This window comes from Prionailurus viverrinus, chromosome C2 (genome assembly GCF_022837055.1).
Source record: "Prionailurus viverrinus isolate Anna chromosome C2, UM_Priviv_1.0, whole genome shotgun sequence".
In the NCBI taxonomy this organism is placed as follows: Eukaryota; Metazoa; Chordata; class Mammalia; order Carnivora; family Felidae; genus Prionailurus; species Prionailurus viverrinus.
The window spans coordinates 88,042,351-88,063,387 of record NC_062569.1 but is presented as its reverse complement, the minus strand read 5'-3'; the positions used below and the strand labels follow the sequence as shown (position 1 = coordinate 88,063,387).

Below are 21,037 nucleotides of genomic sequence, written 5' to 3'. Positions count from 1 at the left end.
AAAAATAACATTTGCCTGTAACTTTTCTGTTTTAACCTTGAATATCACTTTAAAAAAAAAATTCCAGTATAATTAACACACTGTGCTAGTTTCAGACATACAGTATAGTTGTTAAGCAATTCTATGTGTTACTGAGTGCTCATCATGATAACTGCACCCTTAATCCCCTTCACCTATTTCACCCATTCCCTCCACTCACCTCCTCTTTGGTAACTATCAGTTTGTTCTCAGTTAAGAGTCTATTCTTTGATTTGTCTCTTTTGTTGTTTGGTTTCTTAAATTCCTCATGAGTGAAATCATATGGCATTTGTCTTTCTCTGGCTGACTTATTTCACTTAGCATTATATTCTCTAGGTCCATCCATTTGGTCGATGGATTTTATTTTTTAGGGCCAAGTAATATTCCATTATATATATATACATATATATATATATATATATATATATATGTATATGTATAAATATATGTGTGTGTGTGTGTGTGTGTGTATACACACACATCCCCCACATCTTCTTTATCCATTCATCTCTCAGTGGACACTTGGGCTGCTTTCATAATTTGGCTATTGTAAATAATTCTGCAATAAACATAGGGTTGCATATATCTTTTAAAATTAATATTTTTGTATTCTATGGGTAAATACCCAGTAGTAGAATTATAGGATCATATGGTAATTCTGTTTTTAATTTTTCGAGGAACCTCCATACTGCTTTCCACAGTGGCTGCACTAGTTTGCATTCCCAACAGTGCAAGAGGGTTCCTTTAACTTCACATAGTTACCAACACTTGTTGTTTCTTGTATTTTTTATTTTAACTATTCTGGCAGGTGTAAAGTGATATCTTATTGTGGTTTTGATTTGCATTTCCATGATGATGAGTGATGTTGAGCATCTTTTCTTGTGTCTGTTGGGCATCTGTATGGCTTCTTTGGAGGAATGTCTGTTCCTGTCTACTGCCCATCTTTTAATAATTATATCTTTTTTTTTTTTTGGTGTTCAATCTTGTAAGTTCTTTTTTTTAATTTATTCTTGGAGAGAGAGTGTAAGTTGGGGAGGGGCAGAAAGAGGGGGACAGAGGATCCTAAGTGGGCTCTGCACTGACAGGCTGACAGCACCAAGCCCAACATGGGGCTCAAACTCATGAACTGTGAAATCATGACCTGAGCTGAAGTTAGATACTCAACCAACTGAGCCACCCAGGTGCCCCTCAGCCTTGTGAATTCTTTATAAATTTTGGATATGTCATTTAATAAATTATAAGATGTGTCATTTGGGAATCTCTTCTCTCATTCTATAGATTGTCTTTTAGTTTTGCTGATTGTTTCCTTTGCTGTGCAGAAGCTATTTATTTATTTATTTATTTATTTATTTATTTATTTTAATGTTTATTTATTTTTGAGAGAGAGAGAGAGAGAGACAGAGTGTGAGTAGAGGAGGGGCAGAGAGAGAGGGAGACACAGAATCTGAAGCAGGCTCTAGGCTCCGAGCTGTCAGCACAGAGCCCGACGCAGGCCTCGAACTCACAAGCCTTGAGATCATGACCTGAGTCGAAGTCAGCCACCCAATCCACTGAGCCACCCAGGCACCCCTATTTATTTATTTTTAAGTAGGCTTCATGCCCATCATGGAGCCCAACATGGGGATTGAACTCATGAGTCTGAGATCAAGAGTTGGATGCTTAACCAGCTGAGCCACCCAGGCACCTCCTGGTTTGTTTGTAGTTGTTGTTGTTGTTGTTGTTGTTGTTTTGGTAAAGTAGAAGCTTTTTATTTTGATGTAGTACCAATAGTTTATTTTTGCTTTTGTTTCTCTTGCCTCAGGAGACATATCTAGAACAATATTGCTATGGCTGATGTCAGAGAAATTACTGCCTGTCCTCTCTTCTAGGCTTTTCATGGTTTCAGGTCTCACATTTAGGTCCTTAGTCCATTTTTTAAAAAGTTTTATTTATTTATTTTGAGAGAGAGAGAAAGAGAGAGTGAGAGAACATGAGCACAAGCAAGGGAGGGGCAGAGAGAGGAGGAGAGAATCCCAAGCAGGCTGCACAACAGCTGCGTAGAGCTCAGTGCAGGGCTCAAACTTACAAATCGTAAGATTATGACCCGAGATGAAACCAAGAGTCAGACGCCTAACCGACTGAGCTACCCAAGTGCCCCAAGTCCTTAATCCATTTTGAGTTTATTTTGTGTATATGTGAAGTGATTTGGTTTCATTCTTTTGCATGTAGCTGTCCAGTGTTCCCAACACCATTTTTTGAAGAGACTATCTTTTTCCCATTGCATATTCTTGCTTTGTCATAGATTAATTGACTATATGATGGTGGGTTTATTTCTGGGTTCTCCATTCTATTTTGTTGATCTATATGTCTTTTTATGTGCCAGTACCATACTGTTTTGATTACTACAGCTTTGTAGTAATATCTTGAAATCTGAGATTGGATACTTCCAGTTTTGTTCTTTTTGAAGATTGCTTTGTTTATTTGGGGTCTTTTGGGATTCCCTACAAATTTTAGGATTATTTGTTCTAGTTCTGTGAAGAATGCTGTTGGTATTTTGCTAGGGATTGCATTAAATTTGTAGATTTCTTTGGGTAGTATGGACATTTTAACAATATTAATTCTTCTAATCCATGAGCATAGTATATCTTTCCATTTGTTTTCTCTTCAATTACTTTCATCAGTGTTTTATAGTTTTCAAAATACAGGTTTTTCACCTACTTGGTTAAGTTTACTCCTAGGTATTTCATTATTTTTGGTGCATTTGTAAATAGGATTTTCTTAATTTTCTGCTACTTCATTATCAGTGTGTAGAAATGCAGCAAACTTCTCCACATTAATTTTATATCCTGCAATCTTCCTGAATTCACTGATCACTTCTAGTAGTTTTTTGGTGGAATCTTTAGGGTTTTCTATATATAGTATCATGTCATCTGCAAATAGGGAAAATTTTACTCCTTTTTTTTTTTTTACCAATTTGGATGCCTTTTATTTCCTTTTCTTGTCTGATTGCTGTGGCTAGGACTTCCAGACCTATGTTGAATAAAAGTGGTGAGAGTACACATCCTTGTCTTGTTCCTGATCTTAGGGGAAAAGCTCTGTTTTTCACCACTGAGTATGATGTTCATTGTGGGGTTTTCATATGTGGCATTTATTATGTTGAGGTATGTCCCCTCTAAACCTGCTTTGTTGAGGGTTTTTATCATGAATAAATGTTGTATTTTGTCAAATGCTTTTTCTGCATCTGTTGAAATGATTATGTCATTGTTTATCCTTTCTCTTGTTAATGTGATATATCACATTGGTTGATTTGTGAATATTGAACCACCCTTGTATCCCAACAGTAAATCCCATTTGATTGTGCTGAATGATTTTTTAAATACGTTGTTGGATTTGGTTTGTTAATATTTTGTTGAGGATTTTTGCATCTATGTTCATCAGAGATATTGGTCTTCTCCTTTTTTTTTTTTTTTTTTTTTTTTGGTAGTGTCTGTGTCTTATTTTGGTATCAAGGTAATCCTGGCCCCTTGAGTGTCGCTTCTAATTGTGACTTGGCAAGCTTAAGACTGTGCTGGCATTTAGCAAAACTTTTTCCTTGAATATCCTTATTTGAGTTGCTTAAGCAATTTCTGTTCCTCTTTCAAGGAGGAATCAAGTCAAAATCACCCCAAAGGAAAATAGGTAGGACTTTATTCTGAGGTTGGCTTAACTGTTGATGAAAAGGATTCAGGTAGCAATGGATTATACTGTCCCTTGCCACTTAGGCCTGGTGCTTCCTTGGCACAGGGTGAGATGCTTAGAAAGACTTGCTTTTAATTTATGGTGATTAAGGGAGAGCACTCTGTGTACTTGGAGAAGTGGCTCTGCAAAGGGCTACTTTGAATCTAATATACATCAAAGGCCTTGCTTTTGCCTAGATAAAGGTTACATGTGAATTCAAGGTGGTATCATTCAAATAACTATTACTGAACAGGTTTAACACAAGAAAGATTGACCTTACTTACTGAAAATGTGGTTAAAGAATACAGAGGCATATTCGATTTTTCATGATGATCTGTTGACTTGCATATAAGATTCAGGTATGAATAGATTAATGCAACTACTGTGTGGGGGCTCTATTTGAATATAGCATTTCAATTCTCTGGAAGTGATAACTGCATTATTAGGGTAAAGGATTCTAAAAAGGTAAAGACAATAAATAGGCTAGCCGTGTAAATAAAATTTTTTTAAGGTTTACTTTTCTTGTGCATGAGCTTATACCAAATATAAATGGTTTGGTATAATTTAGAATAAGAGCCACACTCTTCTGTAGCTTTGGTATCTTAGGGATGCTACATTGTGAGGAAAGAAAGGTCTTTAGCTTTGTTCAGTAGAAGTTGGTAGTAGATCTGAATGCTCAGGTTTCTAGGATTTCAGTGCTCATGATTTTGGAATCAAAGCCTCAGGGTGATAGGGTACTTGGTGTCTGATTTCAGAATTTATCATGATTTTCCTTGACAGTTATACTTGTAAGATGGAGAATAAATCAGAACATAGGTATGTAAAGTTACTTGAGGAAGCAAACTGCTCTCAGGCCTGCAAGATTTAATTGTAACCTGTGGGAATGTGAAAACTGTGTCAGTCTGAACAGGCCAGATTAACCCTAAGGAAGCATAGAAGATGAAGAGTCACTGAAGCAAAAGTTGGCAGTCAGTTGGCCTCTGTGATGGCAGTTTCTCACAGTATGGCATTTTAATGACCATTTAAGTCCTCTATACATCTTAGTTATCTTGAGATCTCTTTCAGGACTGGCATGGAAATAAAACAGGACAATGGCCAACAGGTACATGAAGAGGTGCTCAGTGTCACTAATTATCAGTGAAATGCAAATTAAAACTGCAGTGAGATAGGACCTCACAGCTGTTAGAAGGACTGTCATCAAAAAGATGAGAGAAAACAAATGTTATTAGTGAGAAGGTAGAGAAAAAGGAATCCTTGTGGACTGTTGGTGGGAATATAGTGGTGTGGCCACTGTAGAAAACAGTATGGAGATTCCTCAAAAATTAAAAATAGAAATACTATGTGATCTGGCAGTTTTTCTTCTGGTTATATATCTAAAGGAAACAAAAACAGGATGCTGAAGAGATATCTGTACCCCCGTGTTCATTGCAGCATTATTTATAATAGCCAAGGCATGGCTTAGTATCCATTGATAGATGAACGGATAGAGAAAATGTGATACACACGCGCGCGCGCGCACACACACACACACACACACACACACACACGCAGGAATATTAGCCCTAAAAAGGGAAATCCTGCCATTTTTGACAACATGGATGGACCTTGAGAGCATTATGTTAAGTGAAATAAGTCAGACAGACAAATATTGTATAATCTCACTTATATGTGGATTCTAAAAAAAGCCAAACTCCTAGAAATAGAGAGCAGATTGATTGGTGGTTGCTAGAGATGGGGGATGAGGGAAATGGGTATACTTCCAGTAATCAGATAAATAAATTCTGGGGATATAATGACAGCATGGATGACTACAGTTAACAAGACTTATAGTATATTTGAAAGTTGCTAAGAGAGTAGATCTAAATGTTCTCATCTCAAGAAAAAAAATTGTAACTATGTGATGTGATGAATGTTAACTAAGCTTAATGTGGTAATCATTTTGTAGTTTATACATATATCAAATCATTACGTTACACACTCCAAGCTAATATAATGTTATATGTCAATTATACCTCAATAAAATTGGGGAAGAAAGAAATGGAACAAATGAGTTTGGTGACTCAAATGTTTAAATGGTGTAAGGTTAAGAAAGCCTGATGTCTCCCAGTTTGAATACATTCTTGGTCTTAAGGCCTTGAGAGCAGAAGACCAAGTTGAGATTCATCTAGCTTTCTCTTTTTAGATGACACTCTTATACTGGATCTAGCTTCATTCATTATATTTTATTTGTCTTTACTCATCCACTTTTAAAAATGACTCAGAAAATGCACATAAGAAGTTAGTTTTCAGTACTGATAGAATTAGTAAGGATTCCAAATCAGGACCCTTCTGCCCCGATAGGCATTTAAACGATGTGAAATAGTTATGGTGAAAATTCCCTGAAAAAAATTATTATTCTCATGACTGTTCTTGACAAGTATAAAGAGTAGTATTCTAATAAGAAATGGAAGGGCAAGGTAAAGTGTGCAGTATGACACTTGGGGGCCTAAGAGGAGGAGTTTGGCATTTCATCTCTTCATGTTTTTTTTATCCAGTTTGATTCAGTGCATCCAACTTTTTTCATTCAATTGAAGTTGGTTTTGAGTTTTTATTGGGGTGGAAACTGTTGAGAAAATGCTGGGGATTTCAGAGGAACCTTGAAGACCATTTAGGGCAGCAATTTTCAAACTTTTCCTCCTCAGTACTTCAGATGGTCCAGAAGAATAAGCCAAAAGTTGACTGATTTGGGGGCATGTCCCAAAGTGGCTCAGTGCAAACAGAACCTTTTTGTCTTGATTTTAGCTTAAAAAACTATGGGTGGGGGGTGGGAGGCAGAAATCATGGACAATTTACATTCTTAATCATAATATTTGTGTATACATATGTGTACTTAGTGCATGGAAATATAGTGAATAAAAAGTCTTTTTTGACTTTTTTGTTCTAAAAAAGATTTCTGGTTTTGATCACATCCCCTCATCTCTTTATACACTGCTTATGTCCTGTCATTTCCAGAAATGGATCTTGATGGGTCTCAGTCTTAGAAACAGAGGGTTATAGGCTACTTATGTGAGAATTGAATGAGATAAAAAATGAAGATCACCTTACAAAACATAACATGCCTCATTAAGAGTGAGGGTTTTTGTTTTTGTTTTTTTAATCTTAGTGTTCTTTACAACTTAAGTCCTCTCTGATTTGGGTCTTAGGCCCAAGTAAAAATTAATAGAGGAAAAAATATTAGGATTTGGGCTGGAGGCCTCTTGGCTTAGACTTTCTTTGACATGTTTAGGATCAGATACAACAGAGTTAACTAACCTTTGGTATAATTGATGCCCTTGCAGGAGGGAGCACTGGCAGTTGCTGGGTAATTTGAAGACTACTGTGGAGGGTTTGGTGTCAGCCAACAGCCCCAACGTCTGGTCCAAGTATGGTGGCCTGGAGCGGCTTTGTAGGGACATGCAGAGCATCCTCTATCATGGGCTTATCCACGACCAGGTGTGTAGACCTCTTCTTTTTTGCCAGGTTGGCTGCATCATTTGCTGAAAAGAAACAGTTGCATTAAGTTGTTGACAGGGAGAAGATGAAGGCTTCTAGTCTGTGAGCCCTTGAAGGTGGGACTGTGGTATGATGATGAGAAGAAAGAGGATAAGGACAATGATGATGAATCCCTAGGATTTTTCTCTTAGGAGCACCCTAGGACACATCAATTACAGAATATTGTCTTTTTTAGAATACTCTCTGAGCATCATTTATAGATAACTGGTTGATTCTTATGAATGGTAGTTTTAGTTATAGCTTAATTTTTTTAATATAAACTTTATTGATGTTGAGTTTCTTTTCTGTAATATCCTCAAACACTAATAAACTTTGAGTATTAATAAAGAGTAGAATATAATAATACGTAATGTTTTTTGCTTTATCTTTTGCATTTACTTCATTCGCAGTGTTTTAAATAAGGTTTGGATCTGAATAAAATTGTCAAGTGAGGCATTGGCTCTAGTATCCTCCTACTTAAAAAATCAGACATCACAGGGGTGCCTTGGTGGCTCAGTTGGTTAAGTGTCTGACTTCGGCTCAGGTCATGATCTCACGGTTTGTGGGTATGAGCCCCGCATCGGACTCTGCTGACAGCTCGGAGCCTGGAGCCTGCTTCAGATTCTGTGTCTCCCCTCTTTCTGCTCCTCTCCAGCTCATGCTGTCTTTCTGTCTCTCTCAAAAATATAAATAAAATTAAAAAAAATTTTTTTAAATCAGACCTCACAAATATGTGCATAGGCTTGTGTTCCTAAACAACTCCTCCGTATCCCATATCAGAGTCTAGTATTCTTCCCCGGAACTCTTTCCCTAGAGCTAAGCTTGTCTTTCTCTTTTCTAATCAGAATTTATTCTCAAGCAGTCACATTGAAAAAAAGCTAACCAACTAATTGGTGTTAAGGTATTTATAGTTGATAGGATTTAATATGCTACCCTTCCTTCTAAAAATATATGTGTATTATCTCTGAACAGTATCTTCAAACTAATGTTCCTGTTTGACATTTTCAGAATTCAGTGGAGAAGTTGGCTTAGGTTAGATTTTCTTTATTCAGAGTAAGTCCTGAAAGTGAGGCTCTCTCAAAGTGTTTCTTAATGGTTATTGTTATTTAAACACCATTCTAGACATTTGGAGGCAACATTGTATGGTAGCCTGACAAAAGTCTTTGGAATCAGATAGAACCTGGATTGAAATCTAGACTCATTTCTCAGGTCCTTGGGGAAAAAATGACATAGTAGTTACAATTATAGACTCTTGAGTCAGACTGTTCATATTTTAATCTCAGCTTCAGAACTGTGTGGTATTGGGTAAGTTATTTCTTTGTGCCTCTGTTTCCTCGTTTGTAAAATGAGGTAACACTGATACCTACCTCATTGAATTATTGTGAGAATTAAATGAGATAATATACATGAAAAGCTTTAAAAAACATAAGCTGACAGTTGATCTTAACTGTTAGGTAATAATTTTTTTGAGGCTTGCTTTTCTCATCTATAAAAATGAGAATAATGTTATTTATATCATGTTTGATGGAAAGATTAAGTGAAATAGCATACAAATTTACCTAGTGCAGTTTGTGGCACATACAAAATTAAAGAAACATTTATTAATTATTTCCTAAGTTTCAAGTTACATGTAGTCCTATAAAAAATAGTTATGAAGACTGGAATTTATAAAACAAATAACCCACTGCAATCTGGCTTTTGCCCTTACAACTGGTGATCTTGCTACTGAAGTTTAAGTAAAATGATGTCCATGTTACCAGATCCATGAACATTTCTTCCCTTTTGAACACTGTCTTATGTTCTTCGTTGTTGACCATCATCACACCATGACTTGTATAGCATTATTATCTTCTAATGTCATAGAGTCCTTCTGCTACCCCTGTGACCATTCCTTCTTACTTTCTTTCCCTGGAATCTCTTCTTTTTGGGTTTTAGTTTTTAATGGGATTCTGTCCTATGTCCTTATCTCTTTTTACTCTGTACGTTTACCTGAAACAGCTTCATCCACTTGCATTGTGTTAACTATCACCTTTGTACTAAAGACCCCTAGCTCAGACACCTCTCCTGAACTCCAGATCCATAAGACAAGCTGTCTGCTATACATTATCATCTGGCTCTTTGTCCTGTAGGCTAAGCACAGCATGACCCAAAACAAACTTATTTTCCTCATGAGATTGCCCTTTCTCCTATTTTGAACACTGATTTGTGGCATTGCTAGCCACTCAGGTCTCCCAAGCCAGAAACTTGGGAATCATGCCACATGTTTTACAAAAACTCAATACAAGTTTCCCAGGCTGATGACCAAAATAACTACTGGATCAGTGGCACTTGGTGAGTGGTTAAGTACTTGCATCTTGGTAGCAAAAAGGTTCTCTCCTTGGTTCTATTACTAATTTTACATTGTCATCTAGAGTAATCACTTTACCATATTACGAGATGGTTTTACCATCTGTGCCAGAAAAAGAAAATGTCTTTTTTCTTAGAAAATGATTTCATGAAGTAGTAAAGTCAATGGAATTCCAAATGAAGGATGCTTGGTAAATGCAAACCAATAATAACATATCTTGTTACAGTTATTAATAAGTGATATCTGTGAGAGCATATGGTCATCGAAATGAAAAATATTAAAGTATATGGTCATCTGCAAAATAGCAGTAGTGTTAATTAGTGAAAGCAAACCAGGCAAATCTGGCATACACACACTTTTCAACTATAGGCTCTAATGGAAAGAATCAAAACCAAAAGATCAATACCAATTTCACTGCTGCTTTGTTCTGCCTTGTGAAGACCTAACAATTAATGTCTGTGTCAAGGACTTATTTTTCCCTTTCATTTCCTCCCTAAAGATTAAGGCTTTCAAAGCTTTCTGGCTGCTGCGTCATCAGGAAGCTATTCTGGGTGTTGTGCCCTTGGAGAGGGGGAAGGGATACAGTGATTCATGCTGGTCATATCTATTCTGTGCTTTTAAAGGATGTGTTATGGAATGTGAACTTTATTTTTTTAAATCACTCAGGGCCTTTGGAAAGCTATGATATCATGACCATATTCTTAGAGGTATCTCATTTTCCCTGACAGCCTGCATCTGGGCTACCTTTTAGTTTTTCCATAACGCAAGGCATATTTGATCATTTCTTTTCTACTGCTTAGAAATGTGGAGACACTCAGTCTCTAAGATTCCTCAGCTGAATAGGAGAAGTAAAAAGATCCCCCTCTTTTCCACCACCAAGAAGAAACCTTTTCTTGGCAATATAGGCAGCCCAATTTAAAAAATAACAATAATAACAGAAAAGACTTCTGTGTATTTTTTTTTCTGAATATATAAGTAATATATGTTTTTAATTTGTTGAAAATTTGGAAAATACCAAAAAAGAATTTGGAGAAAGTAAACATCACCCTCAATACCAACTAATAACAATCACTCTTTAACATTTTGATAGATCTTCTTATTTTTTTCTATGCATTTGTGTGCTTTTTAAAATATTAAGATCGTACTATATATGTCATTCTGTAACTTGCTTTAAAATATTTAATTTTTAAAATAAACAATACATTTATATGCTTAACACAAGAAGCATAAAACTGTATTCAGTGAAACATCTTCTTTCCTTTCAATCCTTTAGGTAACTTCTGTTTACCAGTTTATTTCTAAAGAATTTTTATGTTTGTAAGAGAAAATATGAATAATTTTCTTTGCTACACCTCCTGATTTTTCACACAAATAAAAGCATGCTATAATTACTATTCTGCATCTTGGCTTTTCCTTGATAGGTCTTGTAATTCATTCCAAGTCATCATATAAAGTGCTTTTTCTTTTTTACAGCTGTAATTTTATAATATTCCATTGTGTGTATGTACCATAATTTATTTAACCAGTCCCCTGATAATGGGCTTTTAGATTACTTCCAATCATTTGCAGTTAGTAACAGTGCTACAGCAAATAACCTTGTGTATAGGTCATTTTGCCCTTTACCGTAGGATATTCCTAGAAGTAGAATTTTTAGGCCAAAGGGTATGTACATTTCAATTTTGATAGGTATTGCTAAATTGTTCTCCAGGAAGTTATGTCACCAACGATGTAGAAGAGTATTTATTTTTCCATACCCATGCCAATATAGGATGTTATTAAACTGTAAACTATCACCAGTATGATAGGTAAAAAGTTATATTCCTCTTATTAAGAAAAATGTTTATGAGAACCATTATTGTTCCGTGAACTCTTTCCTATTCCCTCCCTCCCCCCACCCCGTTTTCCTTAGATTCTTTTCCTGTGGATTTGTAGGAGTTCCTTATTCATTAATGGAATTAATCCTTTGTCTGTAATGTGAGTTACAAATATTTTTTTCCTAGTTTGTCTTTTGCCATTTCATATGGTGGCTTTTTACTATACAGAAATATCTGATTTTTAGTAAGTCAGATTAATCATTTCTCTCAGGGCTTCTGGGCTCTGTATGATGCTCTGAAAGGGCTTCCCACTGTACCATTATTAAAAATGTTTCTCGATGGTTTCTTCTGTTAATGGCTTAATTTTTTACATTTAAACCATTTCATCTGTAATTTATTTTGAATATACTTAATCCTCTTGGCACACAGATCTATTTCTGATTATTTATTATGGTCTGTTGTTCTATTTGTCTACCATCACCGCTCAATTTTAATTATTGTAGCTTTTCATTATGATAGGAATTGTCCTTCACTTGTACAGTATGTTTTGTTGGTTGTTTATCTTCCCCCCAATATTCAAATATTTGTCATTTTATTTATTATTCTTATTTTTTAAATATAATTTATTGTCAAATTGGCTAACATACAGTGTGTAAAGTGTGCTCTTGGTTTTTGGGGTAGATTCCCGTGGTTCATCACTTACATACAACACCCAGTGCTCATCTTTTGTCATTTTATTTACCCCTTAACCACTACATCAATTTTTGGATAAGGACAGGAAAAGCCTTCTTATACAATGTGATCTGGATCATTAGATGATTGATTAAGTGAGGGCAATTGAAGAGTCACTCAAACATTTTATGTTATGTTATGTTATGTTATGTTATGTTATGTTATGTTATGTTATGTTATAACATCTAAATTTATATTTATTCAACAGTCCTTGGATATAGGACCAAAACCTTTTCTGGGAGCATGGATCCACTGATGGAATTTCATATCATCTTTCCTGAATAAATTGCACTCATAATACATGAAACAGGGCTTCCAGTTTTAATTTCTTTCTGCTAGACTAGCAATTTAAAGATCCTATAATATGAGTATAAAACTTTCTACATTTTTAGGGGTTTTTTTCTCTTTAACTTCGAAAGTTGTCTTGCCTCTATGTAATTTGACATCAAGTTTTTATTGAAGTTTTTGTTTGGACATAAATTTTCAGCTCCTCGGGTAAATACCAAGTAGTATGATTGCTGGATCATATGGTAAAAGTATGTTTAGGTTTGTAAGAAACTATCAAACTATCTTCCAAAGTAGCTGTACCATTTTGCGTTGTCACCAGCAATAAATGAGAGTTCCTTTTGTTCCATATCCTCACTAGCATTTAATGTTGGCATTGTTCTGGATTTGGGCTGTTCTAATATATGTGTATAGTGGTATAGTGTTGTTTTAATTTACATCTCCCTAATGACATATAATGTGGTATGTCTTTTCATGTGCTTATTTGTCCTCTGTATATCTTCTTTGGTGAGGTGTCTGTTAAAGCCTTTGGCCCATTTTTAAAATCAGATTGTTTAATTTTTTTCTTTTTTCTTTCTTAAATGTTTATTTTTGAGAGAGACAGAGTGCAAGTGGGGGAGGGGGGAGAGAAAGAGAGAGAATTTGAAACAGGCTCCAGGCTCTGAGCTGTCAGCACAGAGCCCAATGCAGAACTCAAACTTGGGAACGCTGAGATCATGACCTAGGCCGAAGTCAAACACTTAACCGACTGAGCCACCCAGTTGCCCCAGATTGTTTTCTTATTGTTGTGTCTTAAGAATTCTTCATATATTTTGGATAACATTTCTTTATCAGATGGGCCATTGCAAATATTTTCTCCCAGTTTGTCGTCTCTCTTCTCATTCTCTTGACATTGTTGGTCTAGAGCAGAAGTTTTTAATTTTAGTGAAATCCAGCTTATCAGTTCTTTGTTTCATGGATCATACTTTTGGTTTTGTAGCAAAAAGTCATCACCATACCCAGTGACATCTAGGTTTTCTCCTGTGTTACCTTCTAGGAGACTTATAGTTTTGCATTTTACATTTATATCTATGATTCATTTTAACTTAAGTTTTGTGACAGGTGTGAGGTCTGTATCTAGATTCATTTTTTTTTCATGTGAATGTCCAGTGTTTTAGCACCATGTTGAAAAGACTGTCATTGCTCTATTGTATTGCCTTTGCTCCCTCGTCAAAGATTAGTTTATTCTATCTATGTGCATCTGTCTCTGAGCTCTCTATTCTGTTTCACTGATCTATTTGTCTTTTTTTTTTTTTTTTTTTTTTGCCAATACTCCACTACCTTGATTACTGTGCCTTTATTGTAAGTCTTGAAGTCAGATAGTGTCAGTCATTTTTGAAGAAAAACTTTGCTCTTGTCTTTCAAAACTGTTTTAGCTATTCTGGGTCTTCTGCTTCTCCATATAAACTTTATTATTATTTTTTAATGCTTATGTGTTTATTTTGAGAGTGAAAAAGAGAGAGCACAAGTGGGGGAGAGGCAGAGAGAGAGGGAGACAGAGAGAATCCCAAGCAGGCTCCTCATTGTCATCGCAGAGCCCAAATGGGGCTTGATCTCATGGTTCGTGAGATCACAGCCAGAGCTGAAATCCGGAGTTGGAGGCTTAACCAACTGAGCCACCCCAGGTGCCCCCTCCATATAAACTTTAGAATCAGTCTGTTGGTATCCACAAAATGACTTGCTGGAATTTTGATTGGATTGCATTGAATCTATAGCTCTAGTTGGAAAGAACTGACATTTGACAGTATTGTCTTAATATCCATTAACATGGATTATCTCTGTATTTACTTAGTTCTTTGCTGTTTTTCATCGGTGTTTTGAGGTTTTCTTCCTATAGATCTTGTACATATTTCATTTTGGGGAGTGCTAGAGTAAATGGTAATATGTTTTTAATTTCAAATTCCACTTTTCATTGCTGATGTATAGGAAAGTGGTTGACTTTTGATATTAGCCTTGCATCCTGTGACCTTGCTATAATTACCTACTAGTTCTAGGAACTTTTTTGGTTAATTCTTTAGAATTTTCTACTTAGATGATCATGTTATCTTGAACAAAAACAGTTTTATTTCTTCCTTCCAAATATGTATACTTTTTATTTCCTTTTCTTTTTTTTTCTTAGTGCACTAGCTAGGACTTTAATAAGATGTCAAAAGTAGTGGGGAGAGGGGACATCCTTGCTTTGTTTCTGATCTTAGTGGGAAAGCTATGAGCTTCTCACCATTAAGTATGATGATACCTGTAGGTTTTTGTAGATATTCTTTTATCAATTTGAGGAAGTTACCTTCGATTCCTAGTTTACTGAGAGTTTTTATTATGAATGAGTGTTGGACTTTGTCAAATGCTTTTTCTGCATCTATTGATGTGATCATGTGATTTTTCTTATTTGGCTGTTGATGTGATGGATTCCAGTCTTGATTTTGGAATGTTAAACCAGCCTTGCATACCTGGGGTAAATCTTACTTTGTTATAGTGTATAATTCTTTCTATACAGTGTTGGATTTGATTTGCTAATGTTTTGTTGAGGACTTTTGCATCTGTATTCATGGGAGGTATTGGTCCATAGTTTTCTTGTGATTTTTTTTTTTTCTGGTTTTGGAAAATTAGGGTAATTCTGGCCTTGTAGAATGATTTGGGGAAGTATTTTCTTCTGCTTCCATCTTCTTATAGGCATTATAAGGAATTGGTATAATTAAATGTTTAGTAGAACTCACCAGTGAACCCATCTAGGCCTGGTGCTTCCGGTTTTGGAAGGTTATTAATTGTTGATTCCATTTTTTTTAGTAGATATAGGCCTACTCAAATTATCTAGTTCTTCTTGGTGAGATTTGGCAGATCATGTCTTTCAAGGAATTGATCCATTTCATCTAGGTTATCATGCCACTGAGCATAGAGTTGTTTATAGTATTCCTTTGTAATGTCCACGAGATCTGTAGTGTTGTCCCCAATATTATTTCTGAGTTAGCCTAGAGTTTTGCCTAAAACAAGGAAACCAAGTTTAGATGCTATTCACATAGATATGACATAACCAGGAAATGTGCTGGATTTGATATCCCACTATTGACCACCCTGGCCACTCAGTGTCCACTAAGCCACAGAGCAGGGATCAGAAACACTGCCACACTGCTACCAAAATATTAAAGGTCTTCATGATTCTAGTTGGCAAAAAAGTCTGTACATCTGACACCTGACACTTCTAATTCTCACTTTTACCTTCCCAGTCTAGGTGAGAAAGCCACTGACATTTGAGATGATTCTTTTTTTTTTTTTTTTAATGTTTATTTATTTTTGAGACAGAGAGAGACAGAGCATGAATGGGGGAGGGTCAGAGAGAGAGGGAGACACAGAATCCGAAGCAGGCTCCAGGCTCTGAGGTGTTAGCACAGAGCCCGATGCAGGGCTCGAACTTACGGACTGTGAGATCATGACCTGAGCCAAAGTCGGAAGGAAGCTCAACCGACTGAACCACCCAGGCACCCTGAGATGATTCTTGAGTCACATATTAAGATCTGATTTAAGGATTCTTTCTAGGCTGTTTATTTTGTTCCATTGGTTGGTCTGTCTCTTAATGCTTGTACTAGTTTTGTATCTCTAAATTATTTAGATTTCAGTTTTAACCTGTGCCCAGTCATCTCAGAAAGGATTCCCCAAAAATAAGAATTAGATTTTTTTAGTGTAAACATTTTGCTGTCTTGTTCAGACTTCTTCCAGTGTGAGACTATTTTATCTAGAAGTGTGAGACTACTTTATCTAGAATTGCTCATTTCTTTGACTCCCTGACCTTGGAAGCATGGGAAAAGCAGGTATTTCCTTATCTGATTTTGCAGTAGGAACTAAAGACATCTGTCTCTGACTTTTAACGAATAACTCTTCACCAATTTTAAGATTTACCTTCGAAGTGTTCGTAGTATCCACAGATGTATATGATCATAGATCTTGATTTATGGATTCTCCTGAATAAAAAGTGATTAACAGCTCTTTCCAAAAAAAAAAAAACAAGATTTACCTTCGAGGGCTTCAGTGCTGGAGAGACGAGGGAGAGATCAGATTATTTTCATTGTATAACCTTCTCTATCATATGCATGCATTACCAGTTCAAAAGAACAGTTAAAACAATTTTTAACAATTATCCTTAAAAAGGGTGAACATGAGTATATATCCTTTTGATTGTTGCTAAGAACCTTTGTTGAGGTAAGGGAAGCTTATGCTCTCCCCCTCGCCCTCTCTTTGAATTGGTCTAAAATGGTAGATTTCTTCACCTTGTATGTTCCCATAGGAGGTGTGTTGCCGCCAGACTGACTACTGGCAATTTGTGAAGGACATCCGATGGCTCAGTCCGCACTCAGCCCTTCACGTGGAGAAGGTAAGAAGTGAAAAGTAACCGCAGGGCCATGTTGTTTGATGTTCTGTCTGGAGAGTCTCCTAGGCTAGAAAGATGGCGTGTGTTAAGTTTCCTATTAACCGAGGAAAGGAAACTATGTCTGTAAGACTAATCTGGAGGGCTCGAGGGGAGGATTGTTTACTTAAAAAAAATAATAGGGGCGCCTGGGTGGCGCAGTCGGTTAAGCGTCCGACTTTAGCCAGGTCACGGTCTCGCGGTCCGTGAGTTCGAGCCCCGCGTCGGGCTCTGGGCTGATGGCTCAGAGCCTGGAGCCTGTTTCCGATTCTGTGTCTCCCTCTCTCTCTGCCCCTCCCCCGTTCATGCTCTGTCTCTCTCTGTCCCAAAAATAAATAAACGTTGAAAAAAAAATTAAAAAAAAATAATAATAAACCTTACAAATACGTTGCTCCAGGCCTTTTTCTGTACTCTGGGGAAGAGATGAAAAAGTTTTGTTATCTTCAAAAGATCTGCATATTAGGAGGAGAATGAAGCTGTTCAAAATCCTAGGGAAATGGCAAGATTCCCTGAAGTAGTTGGGGAAGCAGGACTGAGATGCTGATAACTATGTGAGGAGAAGAGGAGCCATCAGTTGGAAAGAAATGGAGATTTCTGGAAGCCAGCGTCAAATGGAGCCGAACGTGTTCGTGAACAACAGCTTTAGCTACCATTGTAGGACTTTACTCTTCTGAGTAAACAGGAGAGTACCTGTTAGCTTAGCTCAACAGAGTACCCTTCATTTCCAAGTAGGGAAACAGCTCATGGAGGTTAGTGACTTGGCCAGAGTTACACAGCTAGCTCCAGATCAGTCACTGCCAAATGTACATATCTATTTAACTCTTCAGTATGGAAAATTTCAAATACATACAAAATTAATGAGAAAAACGTAATGAACCCTGAAATATCCATTACTCATCTTCAGTATCTGTTAATAGCTGGCAGTCTTATTTCATGTATATCCCACCTACTGCAGGTTCATCACTGAGATGATGTCAGGAGAAGTAATTTGTTTTTAAATGATCAGGGAACCAAATCACAAGATGTCAGACTGGCCCTTTTTGTGAAGAAAAGGCCAGAGCCCAGTGGTTTTTCTTATGTGGATTTTCTTTGTCCTTCTCACTTTATTTTTCTTACCACCACTCCCTCTCACCCCAGCTAACTTCCTTTTCTAAAATATATTGCCATAGTCATTTCTTCTTGGAAGCTGCCTGAAATTGCCATCCATACATGTTTTGCACTGAACCTGGGCTATGAGTCCTTGCTTTTGTTTATTTATCATTATTTTTTTAATGTTTGTATTTATTTTTGAGAGAGAAAAGAGAGAGCATGAGCGGGGGAGGGGCAGAGAGAGAGGGAGACACAGAATCTGAAGCAGGCTCCAGGCTTTGAGCTGTCAGCACAGAGTGTGATGCGGGGCTCAAACTCACAAACTGTGAGATCACGACCTGAGCCAAAGTCAGACATTTAACTGGCTGAGCCATCCAGGCACCCCAGACCTTGCTTTTAGAAATAGTCAAGTAGAAGGAGGTTCCAAATAGAGAATGCTGTGACTACAGCCAGAAAGAGACACTCAGATGGCTTCTCTTTGGTGGAGAATCTTAGGTGGTGTCTTCCCAGATCCTTTCCCCCAGGTTCTTGTGCATGATTTTCTAGAGGCCACCTAAAATGGAGGACTCTGTGAAAGAAGCCAAGAGGTCAAGTTTATCCCTCCTCAGAGTACCACAGGATCATGTCTCTTTGGAGTTAGAACATAAAGAGACAGATGTAGCAGCTTTGTCCTCTCCTGGAGCTGCATATCAGGTCTTAACTGCTTAGTCCCTCTGCAGTGGCCCAATCAGCAGTGGAACCACTAATCCCTTCATTCCCGCTCCTCCTTCAGTAACCTCTAAATACTAGCTGGAGGGAAAATATCTCTGATTGCCTCCTCTTCCCTTTCTCAGTTTGGTTCTCAGGTCATTAGGCCTCAGTCTTGCTGTCTTTACCAGGATGCATGTTTTGACTCACGCTTCTTTGCCTCCCAGTTCATCAGCTTGCACGAGAATGGCCAGAGCAGCACCGAAGGTGTGAGTGAGCATGCTGTTGCAAAGTTGTGGCTGCAGCATAGCTTGCAGTGCCACTGTCTCTCAGCCCAGCTCCGACCTCTGCTTGGGGATAGACAATATATCAGAAAATTCTACACAGGTAGGTGGAGGTCACTTAGCCAGGATTGTTGCATATACTTCTTCATCTCTTCCACTATACTCTTCCTTTACAGACTGACTCTCACCCCAGAGCCCCATACTTTCACTTGGTGCCAATAGAGATTCTCAACAGAGACACACATCCAGTCTTCTTTCTCACCTCCTATGTAAAACACAATCAGACTTTATGCTAAGGTATTCCCCTACCTCCATATACACAAACTGATGAGAAAAACCCCCATTTACAGAGAGTTTCCTGTGTGCCAATCACCGTTACATGCTTTTTATACATCTGATCTTCCCAATAGCCCCAAGACCTGGGTATTAATACCTCTGTTTTCCAATCAGAGAAGCAGAGCCCGAGGAGATTAGGTAACTTGGCCAAAGTCACCTAGAGCCAGGATTCAAATCTGGGACTTTATGACTTTGAAGCCTCTTGTTGTATCCTCTCTATTACACAGCATGTCACTTAGCCTATTTGTAGTAGTGTAGTAGTTACTATACTTTGTCACTGATTCTCCTTCTCTTTGTAGTGGTATGATTCTCCTCAGGTCATTTTTACCCTTTGTCTCCTTCCTTCCCTGAGCCCCTCCCAGGCTGTACAGGGAAGCTAAAGTTCTCCCTGTTGGGCTCCGTCACAGCAGTAGCTCTTCTCTTCCCAGATACCGCTTTCCTGCTAAGCAACGCCCACGTCACGGCCATGCTCCAATGCCTGGAAGCAGTGGAACAGAACAACCCCCGCCTCCTGGCTCAAATTGATGCATCTATGGTAAGGGGGCAAGGAGTTATCACTGTCTGTGCTGGGCCCCTGGACCTCATCATGGTACAACTCTCTGTAGCAAACTGCTTCTTTGCTTAGGCAGTTGTGAACTAAAAGTCTTTCATTAGGAAAAAAAAAATACTTCAAGAAGAAGGGGAGGTACTGTTAAGTATTTATTGAAGTAAAAAGTCTAAGCTTAGGTCTGTTTAAGGAGGGACGTGTCTTTTTTTTTTTTTTTTTTTTTTGATGTTTATTTATTTTTGAGACAGAGAGAGAGACAGAGCACAAACAAGGGAGGGGCAGAGAGAGAGGGAGACACAGAATCTGAAGCAGGCTCCAGGCTCTGAGCTGTCAGTGCAGAGCCCAACACAGGGCTTGAACTCATGAACCATGAGATCATGACCTACTCTGGCTGAAGTCAGACACTTAACCAACTGAGCCACCCAGGCTCCCCGGGAGATGTCTATTTTTTAAACCCTTTAAAAAAAATCCTTAGTGGGGCGCCTGGGTGGCGCAGTCGGTTAAGCGTCCGACTTCGGCCAGGTCGCGATCTCGCGGTCTGCGAGTTCGAGCCCCGCGTCAGGCTCTGGGCTGATGGCTCAGAGCCTGGAGCCTGTTTCCGATTCTGTGTCTCCCTCTCTCTCTGCCCCTCCCCCATTCATGCTCTGTCTCTCTCTGTCCCAAAAATAAATAAACGTTGAAAAAAAAAAAATTTAAAAAAAAAAAAATCCTTAGTCTGAGTAAGCATGTCCTGAAGGGTAGGCTTGACAAGCTGAGGGGAAGAGGATGATTTTGAATCAGGAGTAGGATTTATAGTGTCAGAACTAGTATGACCTGGTGTTACACAGGATCATTTTTGTCCTTGAAGTATAAAGATAGTTTTGTTGTTTATTGTTAACCCTTTGATTCACTTGCCCTATCACTAATATCAGTGCCTCAGTTAGAATGGAATCATCGGCCCTACTTCTTTTTGGGAGGGATCCCCTATCTCTCTTAGTTTTAAATTTCTTTATTTTTTTTTTTAAGTTTATTTATATATTTTGAGGGGCACTTGGGTGGCTTAGTCGGTTAAGCATCTGACTTCAGCTCAGGTCATGATCTCATGGTTGGAAGGGTTTGAGCCTTTTGTTGGGCTGTGTGCTGATAGCTCGGAGCCTGGACCCTGCTTCAGATTCTGTGTCTCCGGCTCTTTCTGCCCCTCCCCCAATCATGCTCTGTCTCTCTCTTTTTCTCAAAGATAAATAAACATTAAAAAAAGTTTTTAAGTTTGGAGAGCCTGGG

General features: G+C 37.7%; 1 protein-coding gene across 4 annotated transcripts in view; it reads left to right on the top strand.

The window, feature by feature from the left end:
* Positions 1-21,037, top strand: part of RUBCN (rubicon autophagy regulator) — a 58,780-nt gene that overhangs the window by 10,712 nt on the left and 27,031 nt on the right. For all 4 annotated transcript variants that reach the window (XM_047875266.1, XM_047875264.1, XM_047875265.1 and 1 more), the window contains exons 2-5: positions 7,032-7,185; positions 16,715-16,801; positions 18,838-18,997; positions 19,659-19,765. In XM_047875266.1, the coding sequence (XP_047731222.1) occupies positions 7,032-7,185; positions 16,715-16,801; positions 18,838-18,997; positions 19,659-19,765 (508 nt within the window). The remainder of the gene's footprint in view (positions 1-7,031; positions 7,186-16,714; positions 16,802-18,837; positions 18,998-19,658; positions 19,766-21,037) is intronic.